This window comes from Saccopteryx leptura, chromosome 2, assembly GCF_036850995.1.
Source record: "Saccopteryx leptura isolate mSacLep1 chromosome 2, mSacLep1_pri_phased_curated, whole genome shotgun sequence".
In the NCBI taxonomy this organism is placed as follows: Eukaryota; Metazoa; Chordata; class Mammalia; order Chiroptera; family Emballonuridae; genus Saccopteryx; species Saccopteryx leptura.
The window spans coordinates 286238392-286256171 of NC_089504.1; the positions used below are offsets into that span (position 1 = coordinate 286238392).

The 17780-nt window shown below is 50.1% G+C and overlaps 1 protein-coding gene and 1 non-coding gene across 7 annotated transcripts in view; both read left to right on the forward strand.

Annotated features, from left to right (window-relative positions):
- ARHGEF2 (Rho/Rac guanine nucleotide exchange factor 2) overlaps positions 1–14957 on the forward strand; it is a 59316-nt gene extending 44359 nt beyond the window's left edge. For 4 of the 6 annotated variants that reach the window (XM_066362221.1, XM_066362225.1, XM_066362222.1 and 1 more), the window contains 18 exons: positions 376–505; positions 729–838; positions 1034–1180; positions 2209–2459; positions 3039–3164; positions 3520–3637; positions 3819–4067; positions 6247–6323; positions 7125–7294; positions 9275–9342; positions 10725–10925; positions 11310–11429; positions 11557–11624; positions 11762–11800; positions 12005–12055; positions 12244–12687; positions 12973–13156; positions 13954–14957. In XM_066362221.1, the coding sequence (XP_066218318.1) occupies positions 376–505; positions 729–838; positions 1034–1180; positions 2209–2459; positions 3039–3164; positions 3520–3637; positions 3819–4067; positions 6247–6323; positions 7125–7294; positions 9275–9342; positions 10725–10925; positions 11310–11429; positions 11557–11624; positions 11762–11800; positions 12005–12055; positions 12244–12687; positions 12973–13156; positions 13954–14027 (2627 nt within the window). In that variant the 3' untranslated portion in view covers positions 14028–14957. The remainder of the gene's footprint in view (positions 1–375; positions 506–728; positions 839–1033; positions 1181–2208; positions 2460–3038; positions 3165–3519; positions 3638–3818; positions 4068–6246; positions 6324–7124; positions 7295–9274; positions 9343–10724; positions 10926–11309; positions 11430–11556; positions 11625–11761; positions 11801–12004; positions 12056–12243; positions 12688–12972; positions 13157–13953) is intronic. The other 2 variants (XM_066362226.1, XM_066362223.1) reach the window with 1 other exon arrangement.
- A 2205-nt stretch (positions 14958–17162) lies between these two features.
- On the forward strand, positions 17163–17238 carry TRNAA-AGC (transfer RNA alanine (anticodon AGC)). The gene has a single exon. It is a non-coding gene; the product is annotated as a tRNA-Ala (tRNA).
- The last annotated feature ends 542 nt before the right edge of the window (positions 17239–17780 follow it).

A 17780-nucleotide genomic window follows, 5' to 3' on the forward strand; every position in this document is an offset into this window, starting at 1 on the left:
TTTACACTGTACTTGGATGTTGGTGACGGCTGTCAAGTGTCAGTTCAGATAGCTTTGGTGTAACAGGAAGAGCATGGTGCTTAGTCAAAAAAACCAGGGCCTGAGTCCCTGCTGAGTGACACTGGCTGAATCACCCTGCACAAACCTTGTAATGTTTCTGAGCTTCAGTTTGCTCTTAGGTATCTTGCGGGAAAGAGATAAGACAGCTCTTTGTGTATTGAAAGTATTGTACAAACGTAAGGTGGCGTTACTGTTATCATCTTTCTCTGACTAGAGTGGGCTATTTGGGGCGGGGGGAGAGGAGGCCTCATTTCTAGTCAAGGAACCTGGGAAGGCACCAGGTTTGACTCTGGCCTGCTCGGTGTGCCTCTGCAGCCAGCACGCGGGAGCGGCCGAGCTCCGCCATCTACCCCTCTGACAGCTTCCGGCAGTCCCTGCTTGGCTCCCGCCGCGGCCGTTCCTCCTTATCTTTAGCCAAGAGTGTGTCCACTACCAACATTGCTGGGTGAGCTTCCGCTTGGGGAAGGGAGAGCCCAGCAGGCAGAGAATGTGGCAGTGGAGACCAGGGGGGCTAAGAGGTCCTTGTCATCCCTGGGTTAAGAATTATAGACAGACAGGTAAGGAGAACATGGGGGTGATTGCCTCTCTGATCCCGGCCTTGGTTCCGCACCTGGGAAGGGCTTTCCTGCTTGAGTTGGGGTGATGCAGCTGGCCTCCACTTCCCTCAGACACTTCAATGATGAATCCCCACTGGGGCTGCGCCGGATCCTCTCCCAGTCCACAGACTCCCTCAACATGCGGAACCGAACACTCTCAGTGGAGTCCCTCATTGACGAAGGTGACCGTGTGGGGCCTGGGCAGAGCTGGGGACAAGGGGCTGGTGGGCGGGCCTGGGGACGAGGGGCTGGTGGGCGGGCCTGGGGACGAGGGGCTGGTGGGCGGGCCTGGGGACGAGGGGCTGGTGGGCAGGCCTGGGGATGAGGGGCCTGGAGAAGGACCCAGGCTCTGAGTTGTTTCCCTTACTGATGTCCAGGCGCAGAGGTGATCTACAATGAGCTGATGAGTGACTTTGAGATGGATGAGAAGGACTTTGAAGCTGATTCCTGGAGCCTTGCTGTCGATAGCGGCTTCCTGCAGCAGCATAAAAAGGAGGTGATGAAGCAGCAGGATGTCATCTATGGTGAGCAAGACCACCCTGAGACTTCTCTTCCTTTACCAGGTCCTGTCCATGTTGTCCTTCCTCTGCTAGCCTCCACCTCTCAAGACCCATCCCTCCTACCCCACTGGTCTCTAAGACCCTGCCTGGCATCCCAGAAGCTACCACTAAACCCTCACCTTTTGGAGCTGTTGGTCTCCAAAGTTTTGTTGGTGGTTTTTTTTTTTTTTTTTACAGAGACAGAGAGAGAGTCAAAGAGAGGGATAGACAGGAACAGACAGACAGGAACGGAGAGAGATGAGAAGCATCAATCATTAGTTTTTTGTTGCGACACCTTAGTTGTTCATTGATTGCTTTCTCATATGTGCCTTCACCGTGGGGCTACAGCAGACCGAGTAACCCCTTGCTTGAGCCAGCGACCTTGGGTCCAAGCTGGTGAGCCTTGCTCAAGCCAGATGAGCTCGCGCTCAAGCTGGTGACCTCGGGGTCTCGAACCTGGGTCCTCCGCATCCTAGTCTGATGCTCTATCCACTGTGCCACCACCTACTCAGGCAGTCTCCAAAGTTTTATCTCTTTCTCTTCATTCTAGTCAATTCTTAGTCTTTACTGTATGCCTGTTTCATGCCCAGCACCATGCTAGGGACTGTGGAAACTGTTTAGGTTCTTGCCCTAAAACAGCTTACAACTTGAGATGACAATCATAAAGATAAAAAGTGGCCCTGGCTGGGTAGCTCAGTTGGTTAGACTATCGTCCTAATATACCAAGGTTGCGGGTTCAATCCCTGCTCAAGGCACCAGTGAATGCATAGATAAGTGTAACAACAAATCAATGTTTCTCTCTCTCAAAAAAAAATCAGTAAATTTAAAAAGCAAAATATCTAAGAAAAAAAAGAATAAAAAATGATTAGAAAATAATCTAAGGTCATAATAATGTAGAATGTTAACTTGGAAGTGACCTTGAAACTCAGATAGAGCCCTGAGGTCCCCAGCCTAGATCCCACCAATTGTGGCCAAGCCAGGCTAAAAGGCCAGATGTCCCGTTGTCCACACAGAGCTAATCCAGACGGAACTGCACCATGTACGGACATTGAAGATCATGATCCGCCTCTTCCGCACGGGGATGCTAGAAGAGCTACAGCTGGAGCCAGGAGTGGTCCAGGGCCTGTTCCCCTGTGTGGATGAGCTCAGTGACATTCATACACGCTTTCTCAGCCAGCTGTTAGAACGCCGACGTCAGGCCCTGTGCCCTGGCAGCACCCGGAACTTTGTCATCCCTCGCTTGGGTGACCTGCTCATCAGCCAGGTGAGAAAAAGCAGGACCTGTGGACTACATTCATGAAAGGAGGCGTGACTAGAGTGGTCTTTTTTGCCTCCAAACTCTAGAGCAGGGGTCCCCAAATTTTTTACACAGGGGGCCAGTTCACTGTCCCTCAGACCATTGGAGGGCCGGACTGTAAAAAAAACTATGAACAAATCCCTATGCACATTGCACATATCTTATTTTAAAATAAAAAAACAAAACGGGAACAAATACAATATTTAAAATAAAGAACAAGTAAATTTAAATCAACAAATTGACCAGTATTTCAATGGGAACTATGGGCCTGCTTTTGGCTAATGAGATGGTCAATGTGCTCCTCTCACTGACCACCAATGAAAGAGGTGCCCCTTCCGGAAGTGCAGCGGGGGCCGGATAAATGGCCTCGGGGGGCCGCATGCGGCCCACGGGCTGTAGTTTGGGGACCCCTGCTCTAGGGGGTGGAGCCAGGGAGAGCTGGAGAGGCAGGAAGCCAGCCTGTTTGGCAGGAGGCCAGAGTGTATACAGGAAATAAGGAGTGGCTTTGGGGAATATGCTGACCTAGCCTTGCTCCCCGACTTCTAGTTCTCAGGTCCCAGTGCTGAGCAGATGCGGAAAACCTACTCAGAGTTCTGTAGCCGCCACACCAAGGCCTTAAAGCTCTATAAGGAGCTATATGCCCGAGACAAACGCTTCCAGCAGTTCATCCGGGTGAGCAAACCTCTCCAGGCCCCGCACTCAGCCTCCTCTGGTGGCCCAAACCCAGCCTCCCCCAGCACGTGTGTACTGCACCCACATGGAGATCGTTTGTTCACCAGCCCCGTGGACCGTCTGCTCATGGAGCCCCTCATGGCAGTAGAGCAAGAGCTTTTCACTGGTTGGTCTGACTGTCCTCACAGTGAATCTGTGGCGTGTCCTCATTTTCCAGAGGCACTCACCTGAGCCAGCATGAGGTCAATGGCCAAGTTAGGGCCAGCACCAGAGCGTAGGTTCCAAGTCCAGTGTTTCCCATGTTGCCTGCCCTCTAGCCCCACTCTGGCTCTGAGCCCTGCCTCTGCCCTTGTAGAAAGTGACCCGCTTGGCTGTGCTGAAGCGGCATGGGGTGCAGGAGTGCATCCTGCTGGTGACCCAGCGCATCACCAAGTACCCAGTGCTCATCAACCGGATCCTGCAGCATTCCCACGGTGAGAGGGAGGGCCCAGAGAGAGGAGGGGCTGAGAGCTCTCTGGGGTAAGCAAAGGCTTGGGATGACCAAGGGAAGGGTTGGGGTCAATTATGTGCCTCTGAAGATGGGGACTGAGACTATGGGAATTGGGGCTGGAATGAAACTGGCTGAGCCATCCCTTATGCCAACTCCCATGCCAGGGATTGAGGAGGAGCGCCAGGACCTGACAACAGCTCTGGGGTTGGTGAAGGAGCTGCTGTCCAATGTGGACCAGGACGTGCACGAGCTGGAGAAAGGGGCCCGCCTTCAGGAGATCTACAACCGAATGGACCCTCGGGCCCAGACACCGGTTCCTAGTAAGGGCCCCTTTGGCCGAGAGGAGCTTATGCGGCGCAAGCTTATCCATGACGGTTGCCTGCTCTGGAAGACGGCGTCTGGCCGCTTTAAAGGTTAGTGGTTATCTTGGCAGGTGAACCAAGAGTTTGCAGTCAGAGATTAAGAGGGAGAAGCATCCAGCCCGTGGATCTCTCTGTGTAGCTTTACACCCAGCATGAGACCTAGTGGGAGGAAAAAACATGGTCTCTGTTGCAGTGAAAGTCTGCATTGTGGATTTAACTTTGTGGACCACACAGGGATATCCTTATCAGTATTTTTCATTTCTTTCATCCTTGCATGCCCAGACAGCAATCAGTTTCGATGAGGAAGACAGCAAAACTCCAGAACCATAGGACAAGCTTGGGACTGTTGGCTCTACCCACTGAGAGTCCCAGCTACCAGGGCTGGGAAATGGGCAGTAGCTTTGGGGACACAGCTGGGAAGGCCTACAGGTGCGGACTGAGCCCAACATAGAATGGGCAGACTGGAGAAGACAGAGAAGAGTTAAGGCACACTTTTCTAGGCTCTCTTTCCAGATTTTACTAACCAAGTCCTTCCTACCGAAATTGGGGAAGAGGCCCTGGCTGGTTGGCTCAGTGGTAGAGCATCGGCCTGGCGTGCGGGAGTCCTGGGTTCGATTCCCGGCCAGGGCACATAGAAGAAGCGCCCATCTGCTTCTCCACCCCTCCCCCTCTCCTTCCTCTCTGTCTCTCTCTTCCCCTCCCGCAGCCAAGGCTCCATTGGAGCAAAGTTGGCCGGGGCGCTGAGGATGGCTCTGTGGCCTCTGCCTCAGGCGCTAGAATGGTTCTGATTGCAGCAGAGCGATGCTCCAGATGGGCAGAGCATCGCCCCCTGGTGGGTGTGCCGGGTGGATCCCGGTCGGGCGCATGCGGGAGTCTGACTGCCTCCCCATTTCCAACCTCAGAAAAAAAAAAAAAAGAAATTGGGGAAGAGAGTAGCAGATCTTGGCTTGCGTAAGGGATGAGGTACGCAAGAAATTTGAGCTGCCTAAGGCTAGAGCCTGGCTGAGCCTCTGTCCTATGTTGGAATCCTCATGCACTTGGGGGTTACAGTCTTCACCAGCCACTTTCCTTCATCCCTTTCTCTCCTTCCTATTCCTCCCACAGAGCAGCTAAGAATATAAGCCGGGGTGGGGAGGGGGGGAGGAGGCTGTCAAAACTAGACTGGAGATATTTATTTCTGAAACATTTAGCCAAAGCTCTCCCCTTCTGTGTGCCCGCAGTTCAGTAAGATCTCCCAAGGAAAAGGGTGAGTGTGTTTTCTTGACCATGACCTCTGGTTTTATAGACTTGATCCTGGTTTCCTCCACAGTCTTAAAGTGTAGTATCTCACAGGATCTGAGAGCCTGGAGGGTGGGGCAGAGGAGAAGAGTGAAGGGAGGCCTGCCAGGGTCAAAGGAGATGGCATTGTTCAATTGTGGGAGAGATGGATAAGGAACCCAACTTTCTCCCTGCCTGTCCAGCACGAAATGAAAAGTGGGAGTATGCTGGTTACGGGGACTTTAGGACCAATATCTCAAAAAGGTCTAATGTTAATTAGGTGGAGCTGAAAGCTGAAAGAAGGTGGCCCCATCTGCTCTGAGAATCATTTTTATTCTCACAAAATTTCTTGGCCCTTTCACCCAGAAAAATATATGTGTTGTATTAATATGCAAAGTTGCTTATGCAACTTCAGAGCGCTTGCAGTCTCTGGAGCCCAGCAGTGGACACTGTTGGGGTCTCTGGACCCCAGGTTAAGAAACCTGCATCAATTGGGTAAAGAGGGTTTTCTTTAAAGGCATGTGTAGTCTCTTATGGTCTCTTCTAGTTTTACCTGTTAGCATGTGCATCTTTTATTTCCCCACATATTTTTCTGACTAAGAATAGGGAGGTTTGAGGTCTGCACAGGTGGAGAGAGGAACCAGAGGGAAGAGAGGCCAGGAAAAGGGGGATCTGAAGTTCTCTTTGGATGGGGTAAGACTGGTCCCTGTGAAAGAGAAAACCACTGCTCCCAGGCGTCCCCAAACTACGGCCCGCGGGCCGCATGTGGCCCCCTGAGGCCATTTATCCTGCCCCCCGCCGTACTCCCAGAAGGGGCACCTCTTTCATTGGTGGTCAGTGAGAGGAGCACTGTATGTGGCGGCCCTCCAACGGTCTGAGGGACAGTGAACTGGCCCCATGTGTAAAAAGTTTGGGGACCTGTGGCTCAGACCCTCTCATGCTAACTCCTCTCACACCTTTGTCTCCCTGCCAGATGTGCTGATGCTGCTGATGACAGATGTGCTGGTGTTTCTCCAAGAGAAGGACCAGAAGTATATCTTTTCTACCCTGGTGAGACCTTTCTCAGCACAGATTAGTGTTTCAGACCCCCCCCCCCCTTTTTTTTTAGGAAGGAAAGTACCATTATTTATTTATTTATTTTTAAATTTTTTTCAGGGACAGAGAGAGAGAGGGATAGACAGGGACAGACAGACAGGAACGGAGAGATGAGAAGCATCAATCATTAGTTTTTCATTGCGCGTTGTGACACCTTAGTTGTTCATTGATTGCTTTCTCATATGTGCCTTGACCACGGGCCTTCAGCAGACCGAGTAACCCCTTGCTCGAGCCAGCGACCTTGGGTCCAAGCTGGTGAGCTTTTGCTCAAACCAGATGAGCCCACGCTCAAGCTGGTGACCCCGGGGTCTTGAACCTGGATCCTCGGCATCCCAGTCCAACGCTCATCCACTGCGCCACCACCTGGTCAGGCTGTTTCAGGCCCTTTTTGCTTTGCTACCTGAGTCCAAAGGAACCTTGGAATCCTCTGGAGTCCAATAGCTGTGATTGTAACCAATACTATAATAAAATAAGAAGAAATAGGAATAACTAACAGGTGTTGCTACTGTGCAGGCATTTTTCACTTTTGATGAAGGGCAATTAATATCCTCTTTTTGTAAAAGAGGAAAGTAAAGTTTAAAATTAGTTATATTGTCAAGGGTCACATATGTTTCTAGTTCCTCTCTGGCCGGGGCTCTTAACTTCTCTGGAGACAGACTCTTCTATCATTTGGTTATTCCGGAAAGGCTGAAGATCATCCAGATATCCAAGGGTCAGGATTCCCAGGCTTAATTCTTTCTTCCCCCTGATTGACAGGACAAGCCCTCAGTGGTGTCACTGCAGAATCTCATTATTCGGGACATTGCTAACCAGGAGAAAGGGATGTTTCTGATCAGTGCAACACCCCCTGAGATGTATGAGGTGTACACAGCATCCCGGGAAGACCGGAGCACCTGGGTCCGAGTCATTCAGCAGAGTGTGTGCAAGTGAGTGTGTGTGTGGCCTCAGGGTACCTGCAGCTTCGTGCCCCAGGCCACAGCACCCCAGGGTTCAAAGGTGGAGGCAGAGGCTGGGGTAGGGGGGACCGATGGCCCAACACAGGAAAGGCCATGTTTCAAATGAAGCATGAACTGACAAGCAAAGGAATATTTTGAGCTATCATGTGGTGGCATACCTGCCAGCCTGACAGTCCAGTTTCAGCTGCGTGGCCTGTGGGCAGTGGACCATTATTTGGATTGTATTGCATTTCCCCTTTATTTTCTAAAAATGAGAAAAAGAAGATAATGAAAGCATTGGTACTAAAGATAAGAGGATCAAGTCTTATAAACAAACTCCACACAATACAGGAAAAAAGGAAATCAGTGTGCTAAAGCAACAAATCTTTAGCCTCTGTTGGACACACATTAGATTTGAGGGAGTCAGTCAACTGTGTGTCTATTGTGACAAAAAAAGTTAGCAAAGTTCATGTAAAGTGTTAAAAATGGATTTTTGAAGATTGTACTCAATTAGGATGTTTATAACTTTTTTTTAGCTTTCAGAGAATGGAGTCTTCTCCACTTTATAATAAATATACCAACCAATATTTTATTTTATTTTTTCCTGAAGTTGGAAATGGGGAGGCAGTCAGACAGACTCCCACATGTGCCCGACCAGGATCCACCTGGCATACCCACCAGGGGGCGATGCTCTGCCTATCTGGGGCGTCGCTCTGTCGCAACCAGAGCCATTCTAGCGCCTGAGGCAGAGGCCATGGAGCCATCCTCAGCGCCCGGGCCAACTTTGCTCCAATGGAGTCTTGGCTGCGGGAGGGGAAGAGAGAGACAGAGAAGAAGGAGAGGGGGAGGGGTGGAGAAGCAGATGGGCTCTTCTCCTGTGTGCCCTGGCTGGTAATCAAACCCGGGACTCCTGCACGCTAGGCCGATGCTCTACCACTGAGCCAACCGGCCAGGGCCCAAATTTTTTTTTTTTTTTTTTGTATTTTTCTGAAGCCGGAAACGGGGAGAGACAGTCAGACAGACTCCCGTATGCGCCCGACCGGGATCCACCCAGCACGCCCACCAGGGGGCGACGCTCTGCCCACCAGGGGGCGATGCACTGCCCCTCCGGGGCGTTGCTCTGTTGCGACCAGAGCCACTCTAGCGCCTGGGGCAGAGGCCAAGGAGCCATCCCCAGCGCCTGGGCCATCTTTGCTCCAATGGAGCCTCGCTGCAGGAGGGGAAGAGAGAGACAGAGGAAGGAGAGGGGGAGGGGTGGAGAAGCAGATGGGTGCTTCTCCTGTGTGCCCTGGCCGGGAATTGAACCCAGGACTTCTGCACGCCAGGCCGACGTTCTACCACTGAGCCAACCGGCCAGGGCCCAAATTTTTTTTTAACTTCTGCAATTTAGACTTTTGAACTAATTTTTTAGAAATGCATACAAAACTATGAAATTGCCCATTTTGGTAAAACAATGCAAAATACTTGTCCCATTAAAAGTAGATCCACTGTGGCCTCTTTATTAATAGTATTAATATTTGTAATTGTAAAAATTATAATTAATATTATTCATTGTATTTTATTAAGCTTCTGCCATTGTCAAAGCACTGTTACATCATTGTGTTTAATCCTAACAAGAAAACTATAAGGAAGATAGTGTCCCCATTTTTCAGATGAGGAAATAGAAAGTTGATCACCTGATAAATAGTGGAGTCAGGCTTTGAGCCCAGTTTGCTTGATGTCGGAGCCTCTAGTTGTCTCTCTGCACTGTGCCACCTCTCTGGGTGACATTAGGAGAGGTCCTTACATACCAGTAAATGCAGATGATCAATGCTAAGTGAAGGGGAGGGTCCAGAGTGAGGGAAGCCAGGGCGTGCAGTTCGTGGGTCTTACCAGGGAAGCGAAGAATATGTTTGGGAAGGAGGGAGGCTGATTCCTGGTCTGTAACATAGCTTCTGTCCCCTGCTCCCACCCAACCTGTTATTCTTCCAGATGCCCATCCAGGGAGGACTTCCCCCTAATTGAGACAGAAGATGAGGCTTACCTGAGGCGAATCAAGAGTAAGTTCACCCACAGTATTCGTAGAGTTATTTGGCCTGACCTGTGGTGGCGCTGTGGATAAAGCATCAACCTGGAATGCTGAGGTTGATGGTTCAAAACCCTGGGTTTGCCTGGTCAAGGCACATACAGGAAGCAATGACTATGAGTTGATGCTTCCAGCTTCTTCCCCTTCTTTGTCTCTCTCCCTCTTTCTCTTCTCTCTAAAAAATCAAGAAATAAAAACCTAAAAAATAAAAATAATTTATGATACAATCACACAGTGAAATACTATGGACCTATTTTTTGAAATGAGATGGCTTCTATGAGGGCCGATATAGATCATTAACTAAAATATATTTTTAAGTGAAAAGAGCAAGGTTTAAAACAATGTAAAGTGTATGCTATCATTGTAAAAATAATGGGGATAAATATATGTCATGTGTATTTTGTGTGTGTGTGTGTCATATCTAGAAAGATAAGATATTACTATGACTATCTGTGAGAAGGGGCACTAGGAAGACCAGGGTTGAGGCAATAACTTACTTTTTACTATAGGCCTCATATTAGTTAGGGTATGATGTGCATTCCAGCTAACAGGAGTAAAGGAACAAGGAGAGTTTATACCTATTTCTTTTAAGAGCAGATCTGGAAGACATACCTGTCAGCCAGAATTTAGTCATGTGGCAATGTCTAACTGCAAATCAGGCTGGTAAATGTAGTCTAACTAGACAGCCGTCTGCCCAGATGAAATCTGTACACATTTTCTTTTTTTTTATTTTCTTTTTTATTTTTTTATTATAATTTTATTTTTTTAATGGAGTGACATTAATAAATCAGGATACATATATTCAAAGACAACATGTCCAGGTTGTCCTGTCGTTCAATTATGTTGCATACCCATCACCCAAAGTCAGATTGTCCTCTGTCACCTTCTATCTAGTTTTCTTTGTGCCCCTCCCCCTCCCCCTTTCCCTCTCCCTCTCCCCCCTCCCCCCGTAACCACCACACTCTTATCAATGTCTCTTAGTCTCACTTTTATGTTCCACCTACGTATGGAATAATGCAGTTCCTGTTTTTTTCTGATTTACTTATCTCACTTCGTATAATGTTATCCACATTTTCTAACTAAAGGAATACAGGGAGAATGAAAATTGATAGACAGCCCGTAGTTCCTGCCACAATCCTTTTTACTTTTGTCTTTAAAACAAAAGTGCATATGTTATTTTTCCCAAAACATTTTTTCTTTTTTATAAGTGTCAAAGATAAAAATTAATTCCTGCTATTCTGCCCAGCCCTGGCCCCTAATCCCTGGGGCTGCCTCTGGTGGGGCTGCCCCTCCACTACTGGCTCTTCGGGGTGCCCACTGGGCTCTCCCTTGTGCTCACTTATTCCTTATCCACAGTGGAGCTGCAACAGAAAGACCGGGCACTGGTGGAGCTGCTGCAAGAGAAGGTTGGGCTATTTGCTGAGATGACCCATTTCCAGGTGGACGAGGATGGCAGCAGTGGGATGCCCATGCCCACCCTGCTCAGGGGCCTGTTCCGCTCAGAGTCCCTTGAGTCCCCTCGTGGTGAACGGTTGCTGCAGGACGCCATCCGCGAGGGTGAGGGAGCACCTAGGGGACAGTCCAGGCTCATCTACTCACTGTGACAGAATGTGGACACATGGCTAGAGCTGGATGCATACAGATAAAGGGGAGGTCAGCTCCCTAGTCCGTAAATGCCCTCCAGTGCCTGCTGGGTCAGGTGCTAGGAAAGGCAGGGGAAGAGATGTGGTTCTTATTACTGTTGGACACTTCTCATCCTGCATACTCTTGTGCTATCCTTGGGCACCTTTAATGAACTTTGCCACATACGTGGTGGTGTGAGTGAGAACCCACCTGTGCAGAGGCATTCCCCTAGATAAATGCTTGCATAGTACAAGTGTATCAGGCAGCCTGCTGGGTTCTGTATTACCTCTGTCCTTACCTCTTCCTCTTTCCCTTCAGTCGAGGGCCTGAAGGACCTGCTGGTAAGGCCTGGAGTGGAGCTGCCCTTGACGCACCAAGAACCAGCTGTGTCCATGGAGGCAGAAAGTGGTGGTAACAGGAGTCCTGGAATCACTGCCAGTGAGTGCCAGGGCAGGGGACTAAAACAGTGGGTAGGAGGGACTAAAGAGAATGGGGTGGAACCAGGGTCCAAGTGCTGTCGGGGCCCTGGGGAGGTGAGCTCAGCCCATCCTTTTCTCCTCAACAGATGGTGAGGCCAGAACCTTCAATGGCTCGATTGAGCTCTGTAGAGCCGACTCAGACCCCAGCCAAAAGGTGGGTCCTCAGAGATGTCAGGTCTTAGCGAGAGGATGGGGAAGGGGCTGGTGGCCTGTAGATCCTTGACACAGAACTATCAGGGACAGGCACCAGGATTTGTGTGCCTGCTGACTCCCTATCCTTGCCCATTTCAGCAGGATCGAAATGGAAATCAGCTGCGATCTCCCCAGGAGGTGAGATGGGAATTTGATGGGAGGTGAGATGGGAGACTGAAGGGAGGATATTCTTAGTCTGAGAAATTGGAGCCCACTTTGAAGGGGTGTGGGGGAGAGTCTATCCCTCAAAGTATCTGGAGTGTCACCCACACTTACTCAACTTCTGGGTAGTTCTCCATCCTGAAACTTGGGCCCTGTTTCCACCCTCTGCTCTATCCTCAGGAAGCTTTACAGCGATTGGTCAATCTTTATGGACTTCTACATGGTCTACAGGTCAGTGGGGGCAGGGGCGGGAATGGGGAAGGGGAGGAGCCAGAGCAGAGCTGCCCAATCAGGTGGGCAGAGTCATTCTAACGGCCTTTCCAAGCCGCCTCCTGTTGAAGCGCTCCAGGAATCCTCACCTGGTTCCGGGGGTGGGAGTGGGGGGTAGAAGAGACAGATCTGGCCTCATTTCACCCCAGGCGGCCGTGGCCCAGCAGGATACTTTGATGGAAGCCCGATACCCTGAGGGTCCTGAGCGAAGGGAGAAGCTGACCCGAGCCAACTCTCGGAACGGGGAAGCTGGCAGAGCCGCGGCTACCCCTGTGGCTCCTGAAAAGCAGGCTACGGAACTGGCGTTACTGCAACGGCAACATGCGCTGCTGCAGGAGGAGCTGCGGCGCTGCCGGCGCCTGGGCGAAGAGCGGGCAGCTGAGGCTAGCAGCCTGGAAGCCCGACTCCGGGACAGCGAGCAGGCTCGGGCTCTGCTGGAGCAGGAGGCCGAGGAGGCTCGCAGGCAGCTGGCCGCCCTGGGCCAGGCCGACCCCCTCCCCGCGGAGGCCCCCTGGGTCCGCAGGCCTCTGGATCCTCGGCGCCGCAGCCTCCCTGCAGGCGATGCCCTGTACTTGAGTTTCACCCCACCACAGGTAAGGAAGCTTGGAGTAGTGAACAGACCTGGGGTGGGTATCAGGGTGCATGGGAGAGCCTGAAAGGAATTGGGGATTTGAGCCCAAATGACATTGGGCAACAGACTTGAAGGATATTAGGATACTAGTTAGAGAACTAAAAAATTTAGGTAGGGTGGAGAAAGAAATCAGTCAGTGGTGGATTCACTGAGAGAATTGAGTGTTGGGGCCCAGCAAGGCCCAGGGACCCCGGGCTGACAGGGCCTGCAGTCTCACACTGCTCTTTCCCTGCTTGCCCGTCCACAGCCCAGCCGAGGCCATGACCACCTGGATTTGCCTGTGACTGTTCGCTCTGTCCATCGACCCTTTGAAGATCAAGAGAGGCAGGAGCTGGGCAGCCCTGAGGAGCGGCTACAAGATAGCAGTGACCCAGACACTGGCAGCGAGGAAGAAGGTAGCAGCCATCTGTCTCCACCCCATAGTCCACGAGGTGAGATCCTGGCAGAGACATGGAATAGAAGTAGGGTGCAACCTGGGTTCAGACACTTGGGCTGTGCTTTCCGAATGGGATCTGTGTGCAGGAGCACAGGGACATTTAGGAAGGTTCCCAACTAACCACCGAGGTTATGGTAACTCTTGGGATGCACACAATGATTTCCTCTTTTGTCTGATGGTGAATGAGTGGTAGAACTCTAGGAAGCAAAGACTGTAGGGGCTACTTCTTCTCCAATAAGTCAGTGATTCCCAACTTTTTCAAGTCAAAATAGACTTTTAAAATATTTTATTTACTGATTTTAAATAGAGGAGAGAGAGAGAGGGTGGGGGAGGAGCAAGAAGCATCAATTTGTAATAGTTGCTTCTCATATGAGCCTTGACCCGGCAAGCCTGGGGTTCTGAACTGGTAACCTCAGCATTCCAGGTCAATGCTCTATCCACTGGGCCACCACAGGTCAGGCAGAGTTCTTAAAGTAAAAAAATATTAAAGATCTCCAAGTCCTTATAGTTGGTTCAGGAAATACAAAATAACCAAAAGCTACTGTAACTTCATGTAGTAATCTTACAATATTTTGTTAATCAAATTGTATCTTTATATACTTACAAAGTGTATAAAGTACCTAGGTGTGGGCACATTACTTTGTTGACAGAGGATTTTCCCCAGTCATCGAAGAATTCAGATATTGGTAATCCCTCCCAGCTCTCAGAGCTCCTCAGCCAGTAGATGGCAAAGCCTTGCTGTAGGGCTGCTTATGGAGCCTCTGCTTACTAACTTTGCCCTGTATCCTTCAGATTTCACCCGAATGCAGGACATCCCAGAGGAGACTGAGAGCCGCGATGGGGAGCCTGTAGCTTCAGAGAGCTAAGGCGGCCCCTCCCTCCTTCCTGTGTCCCCTGAAGAACATTACTGAGGGAGGCAAACCTTGGGGACTCCAACCTGCCGATGACCAGAGAACATTTGAACTGCTGATCGTCCTTGCCAGCTCTTGGGATCCTTGGGAATATACCTGCGGCCATTTAGGAAGCTGGGGGAATTAGGCCACAGTGCCCTCTGGTGGCATCCAGAAGCTATACCACAGATGCCAATTTTTAATGCCTTCTTCCCTCTACTTTAGGAAAATTTATTTATTTATTGTTTATTAGTTATGGAGGGAGAGGTGAGATTTAGAGGACCAGGGACATGGGAACCAAGCCATAGGGATAAGGGGGCCTTGTCCTGTAACACTACTGGGGTTTATTCAGATTTAACCACGCTGCTGTTGGGTTCCAGCCCTGACAGCCTCCCAGCAACACCGTCATTGAGGAGAGGCTACAGCCATAGGATCCTCCTGCCCCTTCAAGAAGGGTTGTGGGCAAGGCCATGTCCCTTTCTCTTCAGCCTCTTACTGTTCTCTCATCTCTCCATCTTCCATGGAATCCCAGGGAGATAACTTGGCTTCCTAGAGTTGATGGAACAGAGGTTGAGGTGGCCATAATGGTCTTTTGTGGGTGAAGAAAAACCCACAGGGACCAGAATGTCTTTTTTTTTTTGTTTTTTTTTTGTTTGTTTGTTTTTTGTACCAAAGCCAACTGCACGTGTTTTATATTTTTAAGAGAAGAATGTAGGCAATTAGAAATTACAGCCTTCTATCTCCACATCTCTGAAGAATTTGTGGGGTGGGAGAAACAAGGACTTCTCCCCTCATCTGTAGTAATGGGGGACCTAGTCCGACCTCTTCCCCAGAAATTTGGAAACTAAGTTCTAGGGTGAGTTGGGAAATCTTGATGAACCCTGAGCTTACCTCCCACCTCACCAACCATGACTTGAAACCTCAGTCTGAACTTGGGGGATTTTCAGTAGACCCCCAGTGTACACCAGCCCCAGACATTTTTCTGCCAATTTGATTGTTAAAAAAAAGAAGAAAAGGTAAAGCAGGAAAAAATTAAAGACCTGGAATACCATGAAGTGGTGTCTGAATGTCTGCAGGTTCTGATAGAGCTGCTGCAGGGAGCAGTGAGTGACCTGTGCTCCGAAGGGGCCTTTTCCTCTCACAGGAAGTGCAGATGGCCTCACTGAAGACACCAGGCCCGAATGAAAGAAACTGCTAGCAGTTTTTTTTGTTAATGTTGATATTCACAAACACAAGGAAAGGGGTACCTGGGTTCCAGTGGCTGTTGCGGATTCTGATATTAGAAAACTTGTTTTCATCTCGTTTGCATGCTGTGCATAGAAGCTGCCTTAGCCTCTTGCCTCCTTCCCTCCCTTTTGGCACAGTTCCTGAGCCTCTCCCCCGTGTCATGTTTTCAGATTCAGTTCTCACTCTGCACTGCTTCTTCACCCTGTCAGAGTCCTGGGCTAACCTCTTCAAGATGGTTCTCCTGAGAGGGGCTGCTCCTTTGCTCATTTGGCTCTTTTGAGAGGCAGTGAGAGGTTAGGTTCATTTCAGTTCTTGTTTTGATTAATTTCACTTCCTGTTTCTGGTTAATATTCTACTCTGGGGCTGTGAGGGGAGGTGAGCATTGTAGAAATGCTGGCATGTGTACACATATTTCCATGGGAGCTGATGGGATGAGATAAGAATGGGGCTCAAGAACTCAGAAATAATTGGTATGCCATGGTGGGGCGCCGACTTGGGGGAGCAGCCAGCACCTTCCACTATTGTGATTTTTTCATCCATCAGTATCAGGTCTTTACAAGGTGGTTTCCCATCCATTACGGAATGTGAGGTAGGAATTGCTGTCATTTTACAGATATGGATATATAGGTGCAGAATGGTTGCCAGGCCCAGATAGCTGAGCAAAGTAGGGATCAGCCCTCCTAGTTGCAGTCCTTCCATTTCCCCCCTTCACAACTCTGCCTCAAAATACCAGAGCTCCAGGTTTCAAACACACTGACACGTGGCTTGGCAGCCCTCTGCTACATCAGCTGGGACCCAAGAATGTAAAAGCGGAGGGGAGGACTTGACTGGTGGCTCAGTGGATAGTTGACCTGGAATGCTGAGAGGTGCTCAAGCTGGCAACCCCGAGGTTGCCAGCTTGAGCACGGGATCAGCAACATGATCCCAAGGTTGCTGGCTTGAGGACCCACCAACACACAAGGCACATATGAGAAGCAATGAACAACTAAAGTGAAGCTCTCATCCCTCTCCTCCCTCTCCCTGACTCTCAAAAGTCAATAAAATTAAAATAAAAAAAGAGAAGACGACCAGGGCTGTGTGAGAGGAGGGTATTAGTATCCAAAGACCACTGCGGGGAACACAGGCTCCTCCCAATGCTCACAGGACCCAGTGAAGGATGCTGGAGTATGGAGAAGATCACAGCTCTATTCCTAGAGGCCTCTTGACCAAAATCCCCTCTTAATCCTTGGAAACGTGATGTCACATTGCCCTCTCCCTAATCCCATTTTTTAAAACTTTTTTTTAAAAGATCTTATTTATTGATTTTAGAGAGGAGAGAGAGAGAGAGAAAGGCAGAGGAGAGGAGTAGGAACTCAGTTGCTTCTCGTATGTGCCCTGACTGGGCAAGCCCAGGGTTTCAAGCCAGCAACCTCTATTCCAGGTCAATGCTCTATCCACTGCGCCACCACAGGTCAGGTGAAAACTCAAATGTGCCCCTCATTCAATTTCAAAGCTCTCCAGCTTTGTGCTCCAGGGAGCCAGGGCCCAGCTTTTTGCCATAACAATGCCTTCCTTTTGGAGAGAAGCTGCCCAGCCATCCTCCATTGCTGCATACCCCTCTGCCTCCCCCACCCCTTCTATCTGCATTCATCTTTGGATTGGACTTGTTTAAACTGTTGGTGTTAACTTTTGAGTCTCATGGAGCAGAGAGACGCCTAGAAGAGCCAATATCCGGAGCCCAGCAGAGGCAGGGCCATTGGAAGAGCTGAGGAGTGGGGTGGCAAAAAGGTACCTTGGATGGGTAAAAATTTCCCATCCTGAATGGGCGTGAAACAGACCTGGAGTTTTAGAACCAGTTTAAACATTATCAAAAAGGGGAAATTTAACATCAAGAGGCTAATTCAAGCCCTGGCCGGTTGGCTCAGCGGTAGAGCGTCGGCCTAGCGTGCGGAAGACCCGGGTTCGATTCCCGGCCAGGGCACACAGGAGAAGCGCCCATTTGCTTCTCCACCCCTCCGCCGCGCTTTCCTCTCTGTCTCTCTCTTCCCCTCCCGTAGCCAAGGCTCCATTGGAGCAAAGATGGCCCGGGCGCTGGGGATGGCTCCTTGGCCTCTGCCCCAGGCGCTAGAGTGGCTCTGGTCGCAATATGGCGACGCCCAGGATGGGCAGAGCATCGCCCCTGGTGGGCGTGCCGGGTGGATCCCGGTCGGGCGCATGCGGGAGTCTGTCTGACTGTCTCCCTGTTTCCAGCTTCAGAAAAATGAAAAAAAAAAAAAAAAAGAGGCTAATTCAATATTATTGCTCTTTAGTATTGCTTAACATGTGGTGAGTTGGGTGGCTGTTTGTAGCTCTTCTGAGCAACTGGATGGAGCCCATGCAGGGGTGCCTACAGGCCCCATGGCTGCCCTCTCCAGAGCTGCTCCACACACAGGTGCTGCTCCCAGATGTTGCTGTGGGACCTTGAGTGACTCAAGTTGGTCCAGGTTACAGCACAAGCCAGAACTTGGCGGTGGTGGTGGTGGG